This window comes from Carettochelys insculpta, chromosome 3 (genome assembly GCF_033958435.1).
Source record: "Carettochelys insculpta isolate YL-2023 chromosome 3, ASM3395843v1, whole genome shotgun sequence".
NCBI classification, from domain to species: Eukaryota; Metazoa; Chordata; order Testudines; family Carettochelyidae; genus Carettochelys; species Carettochelys insculpta.
Window position 1 is genome coordinate 104592903 of NC_134139.1, and position 21703 is coordinate 104614605.

The 21703-nt window shown below is 43.2% G+C and overlaps 1 protein-coding gene across 3 annotated transcripts in view; it reads right to left on the minus strand.

The window, feature by feature from the left end:
* Positions 1–21703, minus strand: part of PDE7B (phosphodiesterase 7B) — a 296173-nt gene that overhangs the window by 122176 nt on the left and 152294 nt on the right. The window contains exon 1 of one of the 3 annotated variants that reach the window (XM_074990507.1): positions 9692–10043. The exons of the other annotated variants lie outside the window; for them this stretch is intronic. Coding sequence (XP_074846608.1) covers positions 9692–9929 — 238 coding nt within the window. The 5' untranslated portion in view covers positions 9930–10043. Of the gene's footprint in view, positions 1–9691; positions 10044–21703 lie in introns of those variants that run through there. 3 annotated transcript variants of the gene reach the window in all.

A 21703-nucleotide genomic window follows, 5' to 3' on the forward strand; every position in this document is an offset into this window, starting at 1 on the left:
TTTTTAGAGATCTGCGTCTTTAAGGCCAGACTACAGGAACAGTGTTGGTCCTGTATTATGATGCTTTCCTTTCTGCTTCTGGAGAGAAGCAGGACATGCTTAGGTGTATGAAAATAATAAACGATGAAATAAAATGAAGTCAACGTAAGTTTTTCAAAATCCCCAAGAAGTTTGAATTAGGGATGACCACATGGAGGTTTTTATCTGAGCCAGTTTACAGATGCATAAAAATTACTTCTTAAACATATTCTGTGAACTGTCATGTTACCTTGTAGAAGTCCCTGGTTTCAGTGTGCTGATGGGGTTATCCTTGGAGGCTTGGTTTGAAAGATTTCAGAGGCTGGAAGGAGTTAGAGGAATGGTATAATAAAGGGGAAAGGGTTGGTACACGTTTAAAAGATGTATTTTCTAAAAAGAAACAGAACGGGGAAATCCATGGATCTTACAACTGGTGTGGGAGGAAGCCAACCTCATCCCCTTTGTAGCCCTCCTTAACCCTCATTTAAGAGGGGGGAACCATGAGGTCCCAGCAGTGGGTTGGCTGGGGACCAGGATGGGCAAAAGGGTGTTCTGTAGGACCCAGGTATATATTGAAATGATAATGGAATTATCTGAAGTATATACTTTTATCTGACATGGTATTCCCAGACATTCAAAAATAAAGTTGTGGCCTAATTTAGCCACATCCAGTGTCTCCTATTCTTCCTTCAGCATAGGCAAACAAAGGAGAGCTGCAAAGTCAAACTTCCATGCAAGGATTTGGCCTACTAATGTTTAGATTATTCTTTAAGTAGGTGCTCTGAGTTGACATATGAAATGCACTCTCACTTTTTTTGTTTTTATTTTTGTTTTTGGGGTGCAGCAAGACTATTAACTTCCAGGCCCTGACCAAAATCCTATTTGGATAATTACATTCTGTCCACCTAAATACATCCTGGAGTTTCAACTGAGTACTATATTCATCTTCACTTCCTCTCTGCTATTGTGTGTGTGCACTGTTTAGAAGCTGTCCAAAGAACTTCTCTACACTCCTGCAAACAAAAATCAGTTTGCACAAGTGTTCATGGGAAAGCAAACAAAAATTGGGTGCCAGCATGACTAAACTGAAAAGCCATTCAGAATTTGTGAAAATATTTGCATATAATTTTCCCCTCCATTGTTTGCTCAGTTCTAGTTCTTACTTTCCTAATCTCCCTTCATAATCAATGGAAGTTTTGCCCAGGTACTGAGCCCAAAAATGGAGTAAAAAAGTGAAAAGAGGCCCTTGAATTTGGTCTGTAGCTTTAAATCAGCTGTACATTGAAAAAAAATGCAGTAAAGGTTCCTCATCGTTTTTAATAAACTTTTGTACATTGCTGTAACTTTACCAAAATGTAGAAAGACACATTCCATTCCTCCAAAGAGTTTGTAATTCTATCACAGTAAATGTTCATATTGACTGAATGCACTTTCACGGCCAGAACATGAGTTAAATGCCCTGAGCTAGCCTTGATTCGAGCAAACTCATTTTCTTTGTCCCCAGAAAATGTAACACATTTTACAAGTTTCAGTGTTCTCTGTTTTGTTCACAAATGGATGTAGCAAGGAGCGTTCCTGCCTGCAATGCGTATCTCCGTGGTGCACAGATGAAGCTGTTTTCAGTCCAAGGAAAAGTTAACGAACAAGACTAATGCTGAGACAAAACACTGGAACTATCTACGTTTTAAGTATGTATGGGGGGAATTAAAGGGTCTAATTTAGTAAGGTGCTGAGCACCTTCTATTCCTGTCGACTTCAATGCTGCGCTCTCAGGATCTAATTGCATAATTAGCATAGCCATGCCCCCAAAGGTGTGGGGAGGGTCCCTTCTCAACGACTAATGATTGCAGTGGTACCCGAAAGGTGTATCAGGATCCCTGACCAGGTGAGATTATGAATTCATATTGGACATGATTGAACAAAGAAGTAACAACAGGGTGAGGCTGGAAGGATGGTTGGGACAATATTAATAATATCACACAACACAGTGGGACAAAAATATTTGATTCTGGTGAAATAAATGGACAAAGGGATTAAGCAGAAAGCTGGGGAAAATGTTTCTTTGGCTTCAGGAAAGAAGTCAGTCATCAAGCAAGATTTAAAGGAGGAGAGATTGGTGGCTTTGTGGACTACCTCAGAAAGGAGCTTCCAGGCAGAGAGGGCAGTGTAGAATGAAGAGCTGACACATTTGTGGGAAGAGCAGACAAGTGGGTTGCTGAGGCTGGCATCATTGGCACAGCAGAGACAGTTGCAGGTGGGGGGATGTGATGAGACAAATTTGAATAACCAGGGTCAGATGTATTTAGGGCTCTATAGGCAATGATGTGAAATCTGAAAGTGATTCAGTGGAGGAAGAGAAGATTATTGGCTTCAGAGACAGAGAAGTCCTGGGCAAACCAATGAGAAGTGGAAATTATCTTAAGCTGAAGGCTTTGGCATGGCATGGCCTGGAAGAAGTCATTGATGGTGTCTCCAGTTATTCTTCTTCTGCTCCACATGAGGCACACTCCTCTGTAAGTGATGAGCATGAAGCATGCAGCATGCGTGAATCAGGGCCTATAGTTCTGAGAGGACAGTTGTAGTGAGAAGTAGAATGAGAGAGGAAGGGAGGCTTCCTGAAGTCATTTCAGAAACACACAAACACTGGAGCCTGGAAGGCCTGGTCAGTGTTGATCTTCTGGAGTTCAATTTTGTGCGCCAGGTAGAGATGCGCGAAATCAAACTATCTGGAGTCAGCAGTCGACCCTTGTACTCCTTAATATCGCATCTCCCATTGACCTCCCTCTTTGTGGACGGTCAGATAAGTTGATTGCAGATACGTTGATTCTAGCTACGCAATTGCCATAGCAAGAACTGTGTATCTACAGTCGACTTACCTGCCTAGTGTAGACCTGCCCTAAATATAACACAAACTTCTCTCAGGAGATGTCACGTCCATGTGAGTGATAGGGCTTGTCTACACAGTGGGACAATGTGCTGTACTGGGGTGTAATTTATAAATAAATTAAAGCGCAGCATGTCAGTGCAGTTTGTGTAGACCTGCTGGTGCCCACTGAATGTTTTCTAATGTGCTTTAGCATATTGTTATTTGAAATTATGTTAAAGTGCACTAGAGACCATTCGGTGCACACAAACTGGATCTACACAGACCAATTAATGTACAACACATTAGTGCAATTTAGAAACCACATCCCCAAAGTGCTCATTACTCAATCACCTAGACAAGGCCTGAGCAAGAGACCCAAGGGAAGAAAAGTTAGTGACGCAGAACATTAAGCGAGGGCAGCAAAAATGAGAACAATTCAAAACTGGGTAATACAGCTTCCTTCTGTAGGCCAAAAATTTAAACTGTGTTCAGACCATGCTGGGTAGGAGAAGGTCTCTCGCAATCACGGTGTCAGTTAGAGCTGGCTGAGTTATTCAGTCCAAATGATGAATCTATGACATCTTGGCACTTTTCTTCCACTATATTATTTGCAAATAAATATTGTTCTGATTTGATCAACTGCCAACATTTTGAATAATGATTACTTCTACCATTCCCCTCAGTCCTCAAATTAATTATAGTTCATTATTTCACCATCTCTAGTTCTTAATTATAATTAGCATTTTGGTAGAGAGGTAATGTAGCTGTGCTTAATGTGGTTTTGCCGCTGCGAAACACTCATCTCCAAAAATCATATGGTGGTCAGGTTTGTGTTAATGTGGACAGAGATTTGGATGAAAAATTTCCTAAGCAGCAACTGGCTGGGGGAAGGGAGGTGAGGCAAGGTCTGCAAACACAGCAGATATCATCACAATGACTCTTAAAGCTGGCAAGAGCCTGCTAATGATCGTCTTTCAAATTTTCTGAAGGAAAATATCTCACCAGAGATTAATCATCTCATACAATAATGTAATGTACAGCAAACACTGTAAAGGGAGGGGGTGGGAATCCAGATCCTGCATATTCCTTAATTGCTATGGAGGGCCCCCAAGAGCTGTAGGACTCAGAGGAGGATCTCTTATTGAGGGGTCCAGGATTTAAGGTCCAGAATTCTAGAATGATTACTCAGGCTTAGTTTGGGAGGTTGTGTTCAGCCCATGTTAACTGTGGCACCTCCACACTTGAGACCTTCCCTTTCCCTCAAAACATCCCAGCTTTCTCTTGTTTTTGTTCACTTCCGCCTAGTTCACCTCATAACTATGGCAGGGAAAATGTAACCTCAGATGACATGACATAATGTTGGATGAGCTGCTATGAGTACAGGTCAGAATTCTTAAATGAAAACACCCTTAATTTGGCAAGTGTTACGAAGCTGGGTATCCAGCAGCTGACATGTTTTTGATGTGTTTAGGCTACATCTACACTACAAGATAAATTCAAATTTATTAAAATCGACTTTGTAACATCTGATGAAGTGAGTCTGTGCTCATGAAAGCTCATGCTCAGAACTTTTCTGTTAGTCTATAAGGTGCCACAGGACCCTTCGTTGCTGCTTTGTAACACTGTGTTTTATAAATTCGAATTGGCATATCCTCACCTTCCCACAGGCTCCCCACAAAGTTGACTTATTACTCCCACACTCAATCGCCAAACATCAACTACTGCAGCAGTTCATTTTGGGAACCTATCCCACAGTTCCCTCAGCTCTGTAGCATTCTAGGTATTTTTGCTGGTGTAGGATGGGAAAAAAATGCCCTGCAAGTGGTTGTGGGTATGTGATGTCATCTTCCCACATTACATTGCCCTCATTCCCCTCCTGTAGAAAGCAAATGGCCATTTTTCCAATAGGAAGGAAGGAAAAGTAGGGCATTAACAAAGATCACCAATACAACGGAAATCTCTTGCTTCTACAACTGAATTGCTTTTTATTACTGTAGCTGTAACTGAATTATCAAAGATTTTACAAAAAGCAGCAGCAGTCTGAGTCTTCTCAACTGGCCCTCCAGCCACTGTCCCTCCACCCTTGAGTATATATGATCCCTGAAAATAATACAGGAACAATGCAAAGCTTGAAGAAAGAGTAGGATAGTAAAAAACAAAACAAAACGAAAAAGGAGACGTTATGAGGCAGGGTTTTGGCTTGCCTGTCCATTACACAGCTTCTGGGATCACTCTTCAGTCTGTGTCTTCTCAACTGGCCCTCCACCCACTCTCCCCTGTGTTAAGGGGGTTAGAGAAAAGATTTTGGGGTTCCAAAATGGGATGGGGCTGAAATCTCTATAATTCATAACTGAAATATCAAAGATTTTACAAAAAAAAAAAAGCAGGTGTTTGCAATGGGCTTACAGTGTCTGTTTCTTCTCAACTGACCCTCCACCCACTCTTCCCCATGTTAAGGTAGCCAAAGCTTGAAGAAAGAGGATAGAAAATGTTACAAAAAAGATTTTTGGCTTCCCACTACGCTACAAAGAGCTGTCCAACATGGGGGATGGGGCTCATCAAATTTCAACAAGTGCTGGTGCTCAGGTGGTGGACCAGCATTGACTGTCAGGCTGCCAGACCCCCACATCCCATGGAGATCCTCCATCATCCTCCAATCCATGGAGGATGATGGGCCAGTTGAAATTGTTCCCTGGAAATCTTTTTGTATGGTGTGTGGGACCCATGGCCGCAGAGCCAGTTGAAATGGTCTCCCTGGTGGCAGCAAGCCATTGAAAATCTTAGCTGCAGTGGGAGACTTCCCTCTGCTTACAGAAAGTCACTGTAACTCTTTCCCCCGCCTTGGACCCCTCACTATGCACAAGCCAGGACATGGTGTTGCCTGGCAGCATGGTCTGCACTGAACATCAGGCATGTCCTTTTATTGGGTCGGGGACTAGCCACATGATGCGGTGGGGTGCAGGAAAGACACCAACTACCCTGAACAAATGTAAATGTCAGAAAAGAAGTTTCTCGGTCTCTTTTGTGCATGCCCCCCCGCCCCAACAGCTTAGCTGCCATGTGGTGTGGTGGGGCAGGGGCTGGCATCAGCGTTAAAAAAAAAAATCCGAGTGCTCAGCTCGCAGAGGTAGAGACAGAGCCATGAACTCTGTGTTAGGGCTATTTTGAATGGGCAGATGTGCTCACAGCACTGATAGCAAACAAAGAAAGAAGTTTCTCAGTCTCTCATACAAGAATGGCCCCACAGCCATGGGCTTCCTGGTGCCGAATTCAAATTTGCGGGCTTCCTGCTACCTACTTCCTATGCACCTGGAGATCATTGGAGATGGAAGCAGAGAGAGTGGAGAATTGTGGGGTACATATGGAACACCTCTGCAGGCTAATGAATTCAGTTTTAAGACGTGGCACTTCCACACTGACCTTCATTCGAGCTTTTAAATTTGAATTTGACACTACACCCACCTGGTTTCAACACTTATCATATGATATTAGTGCTCCCTAAATCGAGCTAATGGTATTTACACTGAAGACAGTCACTTGGTACAATTGAGCTAACTGCCTTAAATTCGAATTTATCTTGTAGAGTAGACATAGCCTAACAAGCTATCTGATGACCCACAAAAATCAAGGTTCTCTGTGTGAGGCAAAAAATAAGCAATGTGTGTACCATGGTGCCTCACCATCCATTCTGGCACTGGTAGATTTTCAAGATGGAAGTATGAGAGTGCTTCATGCAACTGATAATTCTAAATGACTGTGGGAAAGAGAGAAGGTAAGAAAGGTAGATGATTTTTGAGTTAGTGGGTAGATTCCCCCTGACAGGAAAGACTTCTACAGGTTTCACCACATACAGTCCCCCGTGGAAGAACCTACCGCTGAACAAAATGGGAAGCCACCATGACAACTGCTGTAGGCATGGGGGAAGGGGAAGGAAGAAAACAGTATGGAATCATGTAGTTCTCTCACGTGGTGTAAATCATCTGTGCTCTGGAGTTAGTCTGCATTTACCCTGGTGTAACACAGTACAATGGGCACCATAAATCTAGATTTGCCTTTCACAGGATGTTAGTGATATATATTTGAGTTAATGGGAATTACTCACATCCTGTGGGTGGAGGAATCAGGGGCCATGAAGATTATAATCTATTCTTTACAGTTTTAAAAAATGTTACATTTCTTTCACTATCCCCCCCTCCCAATTCTCCACTACCCCATTTTCTTAAACACACACCCACAGGTGCATTCAGCAGAACTTCGCTCATTAAACAAACACAAGCTACACTGAACATGTTTTAATTTTACTCTGTTTTGGTGGCTTTTTTGAATATTTCCAGCACTACTTGCATGCAAAATGTGGTGGATGAATCATCAGTTCACGTCTCTTTGACCAAAATCCATCCCTCTGAGCATTCAGTTCCCTCTTGCCGCACAAACCTCACAATCCCATCAGTTTGTTCCACGGCCTCCCCATCTCATTTATTACACACTGAATACAGCAGACTATTCCCTTCCTTTGCCCAACAAAAAACCTTTGCAGAAAGATGTTTTCTAATTTACAAGCCATTGGGGGTTCCCAGTCAGCTGAGGTGGAAGGATTTACATTTTCTCTTGAGATGACAGATTTTTCTCTCCCCACACCCTCCCAAAATAAAAATGAACTAAGCACCTTGTTTATTATATGGCTTTAAACAGGAATATTTCATGATGAGCCACAGATGACTGGCTACATCCAGTCATTCCCAAGCTCATTAGCATGTCACATGCTCTGCCCTTTGCTACTCAACTAATCCATAGTGTGCGATGAGGTCTTTAGAAGAGATTGTTGACTTTTCATAGTGTACATACTCCCTACACAGGATAGTTTCTCAGGAGGCAAAAATATTTATGCTTATTTGCCTTATGTTAACAACTACAGTTTCTGATTGCAATGGAGATACCACTCTTGTGGAAGACACTGTATTTACATGTCCCTGCCCTGGCAAACTCATAATTTCAACAGATTGTAACACATGAAGGGAGAAAGGAAGTGTTATTAATCCCATTTTGCAGATAAGAAACCAAAGCATGTTTGAAGTCTGCTATAGCCAACAGGAGTCTTTCCCTTTACTTTGAGGTCACTGAGGCTGTTTATGTGCATAACATTATGCATAGGACCCTACCAAATTCTTGGCCATGACCAATGTGCCACGGACTGTGAATTCTAGTGTCTCCCTCTCAAAATCTGGTCTTGTGTGCACTTTTACCCTATACTAGACCAATTTCCTGGGAGAAAATAGGGTTCTGCAAATGGGGCTCCTGACCCTAAAGGGAACTGCAAGAAGGTAATGAGGTTATTAAAAGAGGAATCACAGTATTGCCACCCTCACTTCTGTGTTGCCTTCAGACCCAGATGCCTGAAGAGTGGCAACTTTTGGCTGGGTCCCCAGCTATGACGGTAGGGCTGCACCAGCAGCAGTGCAGAATTAAGAGTGGTAATACAATACCAGGCCACTTTTACTTCCTCACTGCTGACTTCAGAACCGGATGGCTGGAAAGCAAGGCTCCTTTTAGTTTTTCACATCAGTATGCAGAATAAATTTTGTTATATGCACCAAGGCATGCGTGGATGTGCATCCCCAATAAAAACACATGCTGCCAGTGGTGGGTGCTCTGCTAATCAGCTGGGCAGTGTTTGACTCTCTCTTGGATGGCCACCCAAGTGCTCCGCTTACAGGGAACACTGCCAGACAGTGACAATTACTGGCTGAGGACCTAGCTCTGCAGGCAGTAATGGGGAATAAATGTGGCAATACCCTACCATGCCATCCTTTCTTCTGTACTACTGCTGGCTCCCAGCCAGTAGGCACTGCTCTCCAGACGTGTGGCTCTGAAGGTCATGTAGAAGAGTGGCAATAACCTTTTGACTGTTCACATACTTCTTTTTGGGTGAGGACCCCTACAATTACAAAACCACACAATTTCAGAGATAAATACCTGAATCCATGACATGTATGATTTATAAAAGCCTATGACAGTGACTGCCCAAAATGTACTGCAAATTTGGTAGGGCCCTAGTTACGCACCTACTTAAGAGTTCTACTGAACTCATTTCAGTGGGTTGGGCACCAAAGTGCTTTTGAAAATTCCATTAGGCAGCTAATTGAATCTACAGGTGCCTAAATTACTTCAAAAATCTGGCCCCCCAAGTGACATGCCCAAGATCATCCAGGCAGTCTGTGGCAGAGCTGGTCATGGGACCCAGCTTTCCTCACGCACAGGTCAAAGCCATCACCACAGCCTTCCTTTCTGGATTTTAATTTTTATGATCACACAAAGAACAGCCCTGACTCCTAGAACCGGCACAACCACAATCCCAACCTGGGGTTTTAGCATTATTGCTGGCAGTGCTACATTTTTCAGTAATGCTGCTCTGCTCACAAACTGTGTTAAGTCTAAATATTTTTAGAGGAGCCTTACAAAGCTGTCATGCAGATTGAGCAGCCAGGCTCCAAACCTACTCGCCTGCTGTTTAAAGTCAAGGTGGAGGGTGAAAAGAACCCTGTTATTTCACTTGCCTGTCATAAAAAAGGTACTCCCCCAGCGAGTGGGCAGGCAGAGATGGCCAGACTGCTGTAAAGGATTTCAGTGCATTAGTCTGGCAGCCACAACCCTTACATTCCTGTGTTCCACACTTCCCTCAGCCGCTGCGTTCCCGTGTGTGTACACACACACACACACACACACACACACACACACATATACACACAGAGTTAGGCAGCTTGTACGGTTAGATGAGACCATACCTTTTACAGAACATATTACATGTACCTGATAAACTGCTCGGAACATCTTCGTTTTCTAAAATCCCTCTTTGCTTCGTCCCTCGCAGGTCACTTTTGGACTTCCGAATGAGTTTCACCACCCTGATCATCTCAGGCAACTCGCAGGCGAGGGTCCCCGTTTGATAGCTGGGCAGGCTGCCCATGGGAAAGGGCATCAGCTCTTCCCCTGCCCTCCACTGCCTGCCCAGCTCCGTTGAATTAAAAAACCTATCTAACACAGGCATCCTGTCCTGTGCTCTCCAGAAAGGGCTGCTCCTGTTACTGGACTAGGGACACACTTCACAGCCAGATACACAAATGAAAACAATAAAAACAGGTCCCTACCCCTAAGAAAAAGGCTTCTGGAGCCTCACCGCTGCTGTGGAGAGACGTGCTTTCCAAGGTTTCCCACTAGTGAGTGAGCTGGAGCAGTTGCTGTGCCTCTTCCTCCTCAGAGATACATATTTTTCACTCTCCCTCTGTCTCAGGCTGCAAGTTACAACACTTAATTAATCCCAGGCTGCAGCTGGAACATCAGCCAAAAAAAAAAAAAAAAAAGCAAGTTGGGGAGAGAAGCCAGCGAGGTATTTTCTTTTCCTCCCTCTTTCTCTTCTTATTCTTTTGTTTGTTTGTTTGCTTTCAGGAATTGTCACTCCGGAATTTGCAGAGTAGGAACATTTTCAGCAACAGGTGGGTGAGCAGGAGCTACCAGGTAAACAGCTGCTGATTTATTAATGAGAATAGCTTCCGCAAATCATGCCACACAGTCTGAAGCAGTTCTTAGTAAACAGAGGGAAGCTTGTGCAGCCCAGCAGAACCAGTTCACAGCTGCCTCTCGCTGGCAAGACTGGCAGAAGGCCATCCCTCCCTTCCATTAATGACTGCGTTATGATGAAGATATTAAGAAGGCCATTTGAATTTATCTACACAGTAATACAATTAAATAGGCTTCCTGCCCACCAGTCTTTCCCCTCCTTTCTTCTGTTTGGTTCTCAAACCCAACCAGAGTTTTGGCCTATTAGTCAAATCCCTTTGTAACCTTAGCTGCCCTTCAGCAGCAAGGGAAATAACACTGATTCACATTCCAAAGCTAACTGTGAAAGAAGCAAATCAGGGAAGCCGGAAGATCTGCATTCACAAGAGGGGTGCTGTTGCGTAATCTCAGCAAACGGTTCTGGATTTAAATTCAATTTTTGAAAAACAGTAAGAAAAAAAGAGGGCAAAAGAATGAAAGAAAGAGAGAGAGAGGCCAGGGTTTGACTGGCAAGGGAAATTAAGTTGTTGAAATTCCACTTTTTCACGGGAGGTCCGAGGTGGACTTATTATTTTGGCTGCTAGGTACAAGGCTCCACCAGAGTGAAAGAATAAGTTCATGTGAGGACATTAAGGGGTGACTAGTGATTACTCTCAGATCGTACATAGAAAACAATTATTATCACCAAGCTTTTCAGACAAGACAAAAGATGCTTGCATTCTGCTCTGAAATTCTGTCACAAAAATGAGATGGGGTATTGTATCTATATCACTTACAATAACAAATGGGGTTACAGGGACATTTTTAAACGCGTATGGACATTCTTTGTTAGACAGATGGTACAATAAATCCTTTTTTTCTCTTTTGCTTCACATTGTCAAGTAGCCAGACCCTTTATTTTGTCTGGCATTCTCATTATTCTTAGACAGTTTGCACACTCTATAGTCTGTGTATTGCTGGGTTGTCATTCAGTTTAGGTGTTTATTCAGGGTGCACAAAGGAATTGATGGAATGGGAGCAATTTACTGTATCATATACTTTTTTGTTTTTAATGAAACCACAACAAGTTCACTTAATAGGAATCTTAATTTTCCTGGTATTCTATAAATAACAGACTTACTCTTCCCACCTTAAATTCTGCATCCTGATCATTTTAGAGATGGAAAAATAAACTGGGAAACAAACAGGATCTTCCTTCACCAGGGAAGAAGATCCAAGTGAACATCCTACAGTATAAAAAGCAGAATGCACAAGTTTTTCCTTGTTATGCCAACATCAGCAGGAGCAGCAGGATATTTCCATTGTTCTAGCAACCTTTGCCATGTTTACCTTAGTATTCCTACTTCAGACTAGACACAGCAATGTTCTTAAAAAATAGGGTTATATTTCATGTAGGCCCTGGTGCTGTATTGTTAGCATATTTGTTGAATATGATCTAACTAGTCAGTGCTTTCAGGTGGCCCTGGTTTGAAAAAAATGAAGTGTTCCCTAAGTGTAATATCATTGTTGTTGTAATGTTATTTTGCAGGAGCACTTAGCATCAGGATATCCTGACCCTTGGAACAAAGGGGTTAAGAACAAAGAAAACAAATAGATGATATAAAGTAATACACCACAAATACTGACACATTCATACAACACAGGGCTGCACTTCCACAACAAGGATGAGTGTTATTGTTTTATCCTAAGATGGTATAATTTTGGTAGCGTTATTTTGATGTTTCATGTTGCTGTTTTTCTATTATTAGAGCACGTCATACAACTGAACCTTTACAATGTTCTTGTTAAGGAAGAGTGAACTAGTTCAACTAAAAAATGACCCAGACCTTTGCCTAATGTGCAAATTAAACTCAGGCTGTTGTGGTGTTTTTGTTTTTGACTTTTTTTGGAGATACAAAAATGTTCAGTTATTTTTCCGCCAATTATTATTATTATTATTATTATTATTGTTCACCTCTGCACTTCCCACTCCCAGCTAGGACAAGATAATGTGACAACTGTGAAAGAAAGGCTGCCCCTCTGGTATTTCCAGTTTGGTGGGAAACAAAAAGTACCAGAAATCTTCCAGGAAAGCTTGTTCTCAGATACACACGTCTCACAGAGCTGGAAGGGACCTTGGGAGGTCATTGGGTCCAGTCCCCTGCCCTCTTGGCAGGACCAAGCACCACCCCCTCTTTTTTTTTGTTTAATATATTTGCCCCAGATTCCTAAATATATTTGCAGAGTCCTAAGAAGTCTGGATAGCTTTAGATAACCATGGTTGTTTCCCCTCTATTCGGCACTGGTGAGGCCACATCTGGCATATTGCGTCCAGTTTTGGGCCCACCGGTATAAAAAGGATGTGGATGTGCAGGAGCAGGTTCAGCAGAGGGCAACAAAATGATTAAGGGGCTGGAGCACAAGACCTATGAAGACAGGCTCAGGTATTTGTGCTTGTTTAGTTTACAGAAGAGAAGACTGAGGGGTGATTTAATAGCAGCCTTCAACTTCCTGAAGGGGAGCTCTAAAGGGGAGGGTGAAAAACGGTTTTCAGTGATGTCAGATGGCAGAACAAGGAGTAATGGTCTGAAGTTACAGAGGGACAGGTGTATGTTGGATAGTAGGAAAAACTACTTCTCCTGGAGGGTGGTGAAGCACTGGAATGCATTGCTGAGGGAGGTGGTGGATTCTCCATCCCTCGAGGTTTTTAAGTCCTGGCTTGACAAAGTCCTGGCTGGGATGACAGTGGGGATTGATCCTGCTTGAAGCAGAGTGCTGGACTAGATGACCTCCTGGGGTCCCTTCCAGCCCTACGATTCTATGAAACATTAGAACTGCATACCCAAACTTTCCAACGTCTGCAGACCACCACCTTCTTTCAATGTTTTACTCATATATTTTTAGGTTTTTACTAATTTACAGTATTTTACAATGTTTACATTACATTTTAATGACATGAAAATTACAAAAATAATTTTATAAAAATTACGACGTTGTGCCTGCAGGTATGGTCATTGGGGCAGCTCTAGGTGTAATTTGTAAATGGACTCCAGGAGACAGCATTCAAATTAACTTCACTGTTCTTGTAGTTATTTGCCCTTGCAACTCTTCAGATGGTGAGAAAGAGAGGATGCCTAGTGAAAACCAGGTTTAAATCTAATCTGTTGCCCTGAAAATTACTTTATTGTAAAATATATATTATATATCATAATTCTAATACACTCAATACTTACTTCCCCTCGTGAAACTAGGTAATTCTTTCTAGCTGCCAGGGGTCAGTCTGAGGGTCACCATTTGTATCCATGGAAGGTCTATGCTCTATCTGAAGGAAGGTAACAGGGAATTAATACTCTAATTTTTTATGTCCATATGCAGAATTAATTTTATGTGCACAATATGGCGTTACTGTGTCAAACATCACCTCTGTATTGGTGCGCATAAAATTAATTCCACACAAGGAGGGTGCATGGTGTAGATGGGGCCAAGAGTGTAGGTTCAGTGCTGGTGCAGAGGGTTGGGGTGAGGGCTGTGGCTTCGTGGGGCTGGGGATGAGACGTTTGGAGTGCAGACTGCACTGGGGTTGCAGTGGGGAAGAGAGGACACCTCCAAGCCCTCTCTTGTTGCAGCAGCTCTGGACTAGGTGAGAGGTGCCTTTCCCTGGCTTTCCTGCATGGCCCTTGAGAGCTTGTAGTGCACATAAGTGGTTTATAGAGAACATATATGGAAAGTCAGGACAAAAATCAGTGTGGTTCAATAGCTACTGGAACAAGCTGCAATTCTCTGATGGTCCTGATTAGGGCTGGCAAAAGTATTTTGACCAACTCTTTTTGGGAAAAAAAATACAGATTTGGTGACACTGAAACACTTTGTGAATTTGTATCAGTTTTGCTGATTTGTTTTGATTAACAAAACCTCTGAATATTGTAAAAAAGTTTTGAAATACTTCATTTTATCAGGTTTGAAGGGAAATGGAAATCTGGAATGACTTTTAATTTTAAAATTTCCTTCAGTGTTATTTAAAAATGTTAACAAGCGCCCCAAATTGAAACAAAACATATTGTTTCGCCTATTTTTTTACTTTCCAATTTTAAACATTTTGTTTTCAGTTTGACCTGAGACAATTTCTATTTTCAGAATTGCCAAGGAAACAAAAAATACTCAGAATTAGTCTGCCAACGAATATTAACACAAGAGACTGAAACAGGGACACAGTCCTGGATTACAGGTGTGTTTGATGAGAAAGCTATTGTATCCTGTCTGTAAACAGTATGTATTATACTGAATTAAAGCTGTAGGTTTTCACTGAAAACGTGCCTCAAAACTAACTATATTTCAGAGCTTATTCACTCTTCTTGACAAAAGATTTCAGTTGCCATTGGCTGATGTTTGCTTTGACTCCTTCATTAAAAAAAGGGCTAGCCTCATCAGAGCTACTGAAGAGGAATGTTTATAAGGAAAAGACGGTTCTTCCAAACCTATGAACCGAAAAAAAAAAAATCTTCAGTGGTAACTTCAGAGGTTTTAACCCAAAGGGTCAGATCCTCAACTTGTGTTAATTGCCATAGGTCCACTGATTTCAACTGCACTAGGATGAGTTTCACAAATTGGGAGCAGCAAGGGTGTTTGCCCCCCCAAAAAAAAATTAGCATCACAAATGCATAATGAACACAAAACCACACAGGCTATGGTTACACTACAGCACTCTGTTGACAGAAGTCGCTGTCGGAGAAGAATTTCAGACAAAACTTCTGTCGACAGAGAGCAGCCACACACAAAAGCCAACCGGAAGGACGCTCTGCTCTGTTGACAGAGCAGCCAGATTGCCCTCTCAACAAAACTGGAACCTGGAAGCACAGTAGACAGGGCTGCCCATTGTTCTGGACACCCTGTCTGTTGAGAGAAGCCCTCCCCGCCCAGTGCATCCACAATTTGGGGGACGCGGAAAGTTGTCGGTGAATGTGCCAGGTTTTGCTGAGATACTGTCAGCAAATCCCATTTTGTGCGCAGACGCTCTACTAGTTTTGTTGGCAAAACCAGGGTTTTGCTGGCAAAACTTGCTAATATAAAGGTAGCCACAGAGAAACGTGCCCAACCATTTGTTAATTGATTTTTTTTTAAATTACTGAAAAAGTTCAGCTCATCCAAAAACCTTTCTTGCTTCTATGGCTACGTCTACACGTGCACCCAACTTCGAAATAGCTTATTTCGATGTTGCGACATCGAAATAGGCTATTTCGATGAATAACGTCTACACGTCCTCCAGGGCTGGCAACGTCGATGTTCAACTTCGACGTTGCTCAGCCCAACATCGAAATAGGCACAGCGAGGGAACGTCTACACGCCAAAGTAGCACACATCGAAATAAGGGAGCCAGGCACAGCTGCAGACAGGGTCACGGGGCGGACTCAACAGCAAGTCGCTCCCTTAAAGGGCCCCTCCCAGACACACTTTCATTAAACAGTGCAAGATACACAGAGCCAACAACTAGTTGCAGACCCTGTATATGCAGCACGGACCCCCAGCTGCAGCAGCAGCAGCCAGAAGCCCTGGGCTAAGGGCTGCTGCCCACGGTGACCACAGAGCCCCGCAAGGGCTGGAGAGAGAGTATCTCTCAACCCCCCAGCTGATGGCCGCCATGGAGGACCCCGCTATTTCGATGTTGCGGGACGCGGATCGTCTACACGTCCCTACTTCGATGTTGAACGTCGAAGTAGGGCGCTATTCCCATCCGCTCATGGGGTTAGCGACTTCGACGTCTCGCCGCCTAACGTCGATTTCAACTTCGAAATAGCGCCCAACACGTGTAGACGTGACGGGCGCTATTTCGAAGTTACTGCCGCTACTTCGAAGTAGCGTGCACGTGTAGACGCAGCCTATATCAGTGTGGGGCAGCTTTTTAAAAAAACACAGAATAAAGAGGGGTCATCCGCTGTGGTTACTTAATGTACTGCTTTATGCTCTGAGTAAAACAAGGCTCAGTGATTACAACATAAATATGCATGGAATAGCTTTGGCCCCACGTCCTCTTAGGCAGCAGTACCAGCAAATAGGTGAAACGAGTCAGTTTTGAAAACCTGACGAGGCAGTGTGTATTTTCACAGATAGACATGAGAACTGAAAAAGGCTTGAGAAAGAGAAGAAAAAGGTGGGAGAAAAGGGAAGGGAATAAAACTGGCAGATTGATAGTTTGGGTTTCATGATTGGTATCTCTTAAAAAGTTTGTTCAGTTGCTTTATTCCTTTTAAGCTATGTGGTAAGGGCAGCAGCAGAACTGCATGCCAGATGGTAGAGGAAGTGCCTTGTGCGTCTTTCCAGTCTGTTGCAGCCTGCATGGCCTTCATTAACCCAGTGCTCTGGTTTTTATTGCACGAATCTCTCTCCCGCTTCTTTCTCTTCCTCCTTCAAAGCAGGCGTGGTGGTGAAGTTGGGGGCAGAACAGAAAGAATAACGCTTGGGTTTAAGCTGGCATTGATCAGCTCTCTTGGCTCTCAGCAGCTACTGTCTGTGCCAAATCTACTGTCTCTAGCAGCTATCCCACAACAAATCAGTCCAGGAGCACAAAAGCTGTAAAATAAGTTGAAGAAAGATCTTTGATTCTCCCCCTGCCCAGTTCTCCAATTCCTCTCCCAACACTCTTTCACCAGAGGTGATCTCCTCTTGCCACCCAGGACCTTAAGTCACAGTGGAACCTCCAGTCTGCAGCTTTGCTGAAGGCTTCCCTTAGCATTCTGCTCTCTTTGGCTATTTGCATCAACACAGCAAAAGGAGAAGTCCAGCAGCCATACTCCTGTCCCCCCTGTTCCCCCGAAGTAGCTGCTGCTGGGAAAGTGATGGGGGTGGGGGAGACGACACTCTTCTTCCTAGGTGAACAACAACAGAAACAGATGGCTTAGGATGGGACGTACCCTCCAGTGGGTCATCTAATCTGGGGGTGTGCAACACAGTTGGTAGGTGGGGCTCAGGCTCAGTCATCTGATTTAACATGTTAGTATGTTACTGCTTTTCAGTATGTGTATTCACATTTATATTCTGATTAATAAAGGTTTCACATGCTACAGACTGATTTGCTTATACAGTAAACCCTCGATTTAACAGACAAATGGGGGGAAGGGGAAGGGGTGTCTGTTAATGCCAAAAGGCCGTTAAATCTGAGGGTTTACTGTATTTGCCCTAGGGCCCCTCCCCCAGTAAATGCTGGCGACTCACCAGAACTGCTGGAGTGGCTGGGGCCACCGCCACTGGAGCCACCAGGCTCTCCTCCTAGAGGGGCGTGTACGTGGTGGTTGCCTCAGAGCCACGGCAGCTTCTCTGGCAGTGGCTCCCCCAGAGCCATGGCAGTTCCTCTGGTTGGCAGCTGTCCTGGAGCTGCGGAGGTTGTGGCTCCCATGGCAGCTCTGTCAAGTCGCCAGCATTTACTTTCTATAGGGTGTTGGGGTGGGGGCTGGCGGACTGTCTGGTATTCCCAAAGTCTACTAAGGCAGGGTCTGGTGAATTGAACATTTATTGCACTTGCCAAAAGGTCCCCCCCGCCTCATGTGAAAATTTCCGTCAGTTTGGGTTACATTAGACAGGTTGAGGTGAGGCCCTGCTAACTGCAGGGATAAAAAAGTGGGGTCCAACGTAACAAATATTTGCTCACCTCTGATCTAATTCAATGGTTCTTGACCAAGGATACGTGTACTCCTGGGGGTAGAGAGATGTCTTTCTCAGACCACATCAACTCATCTAGGTATTTGCCTAATTTTACAATAGGCTACATAAAATGCACTAGCAAAGATTTCACCATGACTAACTTTTTTTCTACTGCTCTATATACTACACATTGAAATACTAAGTACAATATTTATATTCTGATTGATTTAATATTGAGAAAATAAGGCTTTTTTCCTTTAATAGTGTCCTGTGATACTGTTGTGGTTTTACGTCTGAGATTTATAAGCAAGTAGTTTTAAGTGAGATGAAACTTGGGGATTTCCAAGAGAAATCAAATTCCTTTAAAGGATACAGTCAGCTGGGAAGGTTAAGAACCACTGATCTAATCCACTGCTCTACACTTTGGCAGGTTTAGTTATTTTTAAACATTCCCAAACAGAAGTCTGGACACAGATAGTCATTTTTGATAATATATTTGCACAGTACATGACCTTTTAAACATGTAAAAAAACCCAGACTGCCAAAGTTTTCAAGAATGACTAGTGATTTCAGGTGCCCCAGTTTTTGGAGGTCCAACTGGAGACATCTTAAAAGGAGCCTGATTTTCAGAATGGGATAAATACCAGTCCTCTGAAAACCAAGCCGCTTTTAAGAATCTCAAAGGGGTACCTCCAAATGTGGAGTCACCCCAAATCACTAGTCACTTTTGACAATCGTGCCTTGAGGGTCCTTAGTTCATAAAGATGCAATACATGGGAGAGTTGTCTAACATTAAGAGTAAGTCGAGAGACCATCAGTGTGTGGTTCTGACTTTAGAGAGCTACCTGGAATGGGGTGTTACAGGAAGTGGTGGGATCTGCAGGTACTTGGAATATGTGAAGTGTAAGAAAATTCGAAGCAAGTGGCTTGACCAGAAAGACAAGAAACCAAACATTGTTGTGGATAAGGGGTGCCCACAGAGAAAAGAGTGACATATAGAAGATGTGTGAAAGAGCAAAAAAGAAATGTAGGCAGGCTTGTGCACAGCATTAGACTACATCTATACTAGAAACATCTGTCTACAGAAGTTACTGTTGGAAAAGATGTTCCGACAAAACTTCTGTTGACTGATTGATTAGTAGTAGTAGGCATCCTTCAGTCTGCATAGACTATGTATCGCGCCCTTTATAGTTTCAATTGAGGGCTTCATTTACAGCGTCTACTGTGACTATGAAGACCCACACGAGAGTGACAGTCCTTGCTGCATCTCTAGCAGATGTGGTGGGTGTCTGGCAAGTCCTTATTGTGCTTTCTGTGCGCTCGCTTCTCCTCTGCTAGCTGTCTGATCCTCATCTCGCCCTTCTGAAGGCCCTTGTGTAACCCCTGCCTCCATCTGCTGCGGTCGTCTGCTAGTTCTTCCCAGTTATCCAGCTCAATGTCTACCTCTCTGAGGTCTCTCTTGCAGACATCTTTGTAGCACAACTGGGGGCATCCGGGAGGTCTTTTGCCAGAGGCTAGCTCACCATACAGGATGTCTTTTGAAATCCTTCCATCATTCATCCTGTGGACGTGGCCATGCCAGCGGAGTCGACGCTGCCTGAGGAGGGTGTGCATGGTTGGGATTCCAGCTTGCTCGAGGACGGCGGTGTTGGTCACTCTGTCCTTCCATGATATTCCAAGGATGCGCCTGAGGCAGTGCAAGTGGAAGACGTTCAGCCTTTTTTCCTGGCGGGCATACAGGGTCCAAGTCTCGCTGCCATAAAGGAGGGTGCTGAGGATGCAGGCTCTGTAGACTTGCATTTTGGTGTGAGTGTACAGCTTGTTGTTATTCCACACTCTCTTACTGAGTCTGGACAGAGTTGTGGCTGCTTTTCCAATCCTCCTATTTAGCTCAGTGTCCAACGACAGGGTGTCAGTGATGGTGGACCTGCGGTAAACGAACTCGTGGACGACCTCTAATGTATAGTTGTCAATGCTGATTGATGGGGATTCAGCAACATCCTGACCAAGTACGTTTGTCTCCTTTAGACTGATGGTAAGCCCAAAGTCCTTGCACGCTTTGGAGTACTGATCCAGCAGTTTTTGAAGCTGGTCTTCTGTCTGATTGATTGCATCTACACATAAAAGTGTATCAATCTTTTGATTTGCTCTGTCAAGAAAAGGGCCCCCCCAGAGCATCTACACAGCTTTTTTGTCAATTTCTGTCAACAAAACACATTTTGTGTGTAGATGCTCTGCAAGTTTTGTCTACAAAGCTCTCTAGTGTAGACGTAGCCGAGTTACAGTTCCACAATAAACCTGGACGGATAGTTCCCTTGACTTAACTTATGATGCGTTTCCTAAGTATTTATCTTATATTTTCTTCCTGATACAATTCAAGCACTAATAGGAATACAGTAAACTCTTTAATATTCGGCAGCTGCAGGACCAGGAGGTTGCCAGATATTCAAATATTCTGGATAATAGAGAGGAATCTAGCAATGCATAACACTAAGGAAAAACAAGATTAGATATTAAGAAACAAACAAAGTATGCAGAGTGCTTTATTTACCAACAACAGTAGTATTGTTCCTTGTACATTTATGCTGTATTTGCTGTATTTATATGTATTTACTTACACTATACTGTACTTATGGAAAATATATCCGAAATTTACTTCTGGTTAAAACGTGCATTATTTGAGAGTTCTGGATGTTTGAATGCCAGTTATAAAAGAGTTTACTGTAATTACTTCCAGTCCTCTGTATTGTTATTTCTTGATTATTTATGGATACCTCTTTACTTGCAGGGTTCACAGAGTTTAAAGCCAGAAAGGGCCATTACATAATCTAGTCTGGTCTGTATTTCACAGGCCATTAAACGTCATCCGAGTACTCATATTAAGCCTGTGGCAGTGCACACACACCCTGTCCTGTAAGGTAATGTGTTGCCTTTATACCTTGGGGACTGTGAGGTCTGAGACCACCCAACAGACTTATCTTAGCTACGACAGATCAGGAAAGGGATCTTGGAGTTATAGTGGATAGTTCTCTGAAGACATCCACGCAGTGTGCAGCGGCAGTTAGTAAAGCAAATAGGATGTTAGGAATTATTGAAAAAGGGATAGATAATAAGACAAAAGATATCATACTTCCCCTATATAAAACTATGGTACGCCCACATCTTGAGTACTGCGTGCAGATGTGGTCTCCTCACCTCAAAAAAGATATATTGGCATTAGAAAAGGTTCAGAAAAGGGCGACTAAGATGATTAGGGGTTTGGAACGGGTCCCATATGGGGAGAGGCTAGAGAGACTGGGACTTTTCAGTCTGGAAAAGAGGCAATTGAGGGGCGATATGATAGAGGTATATAAAATTATGAATGGTGTGGAGAAAGTGAATATAGAAAAATTATTTACTTTTTCCCATAATACAAGAACTAGGGGACACCAAATGAAATTGATGGGTAGTAGGTTCAAAACTAATAAAAGGAAATTTTTCCTCACACAGCGCACAGTCAACCTGTGGAACTCCTTGCCGGAGGAGGGTGTGAAGGCCAGGACTCTATTAAGGTTTAAAAAAGAGCTCGATAAATTTTTGCAGGTTAGGTCCATAAATGGCTATTAGCCAGGGGTAAAGTATGGTGCCCTAGCCTGCAGTACAAGGGCAGGAGAT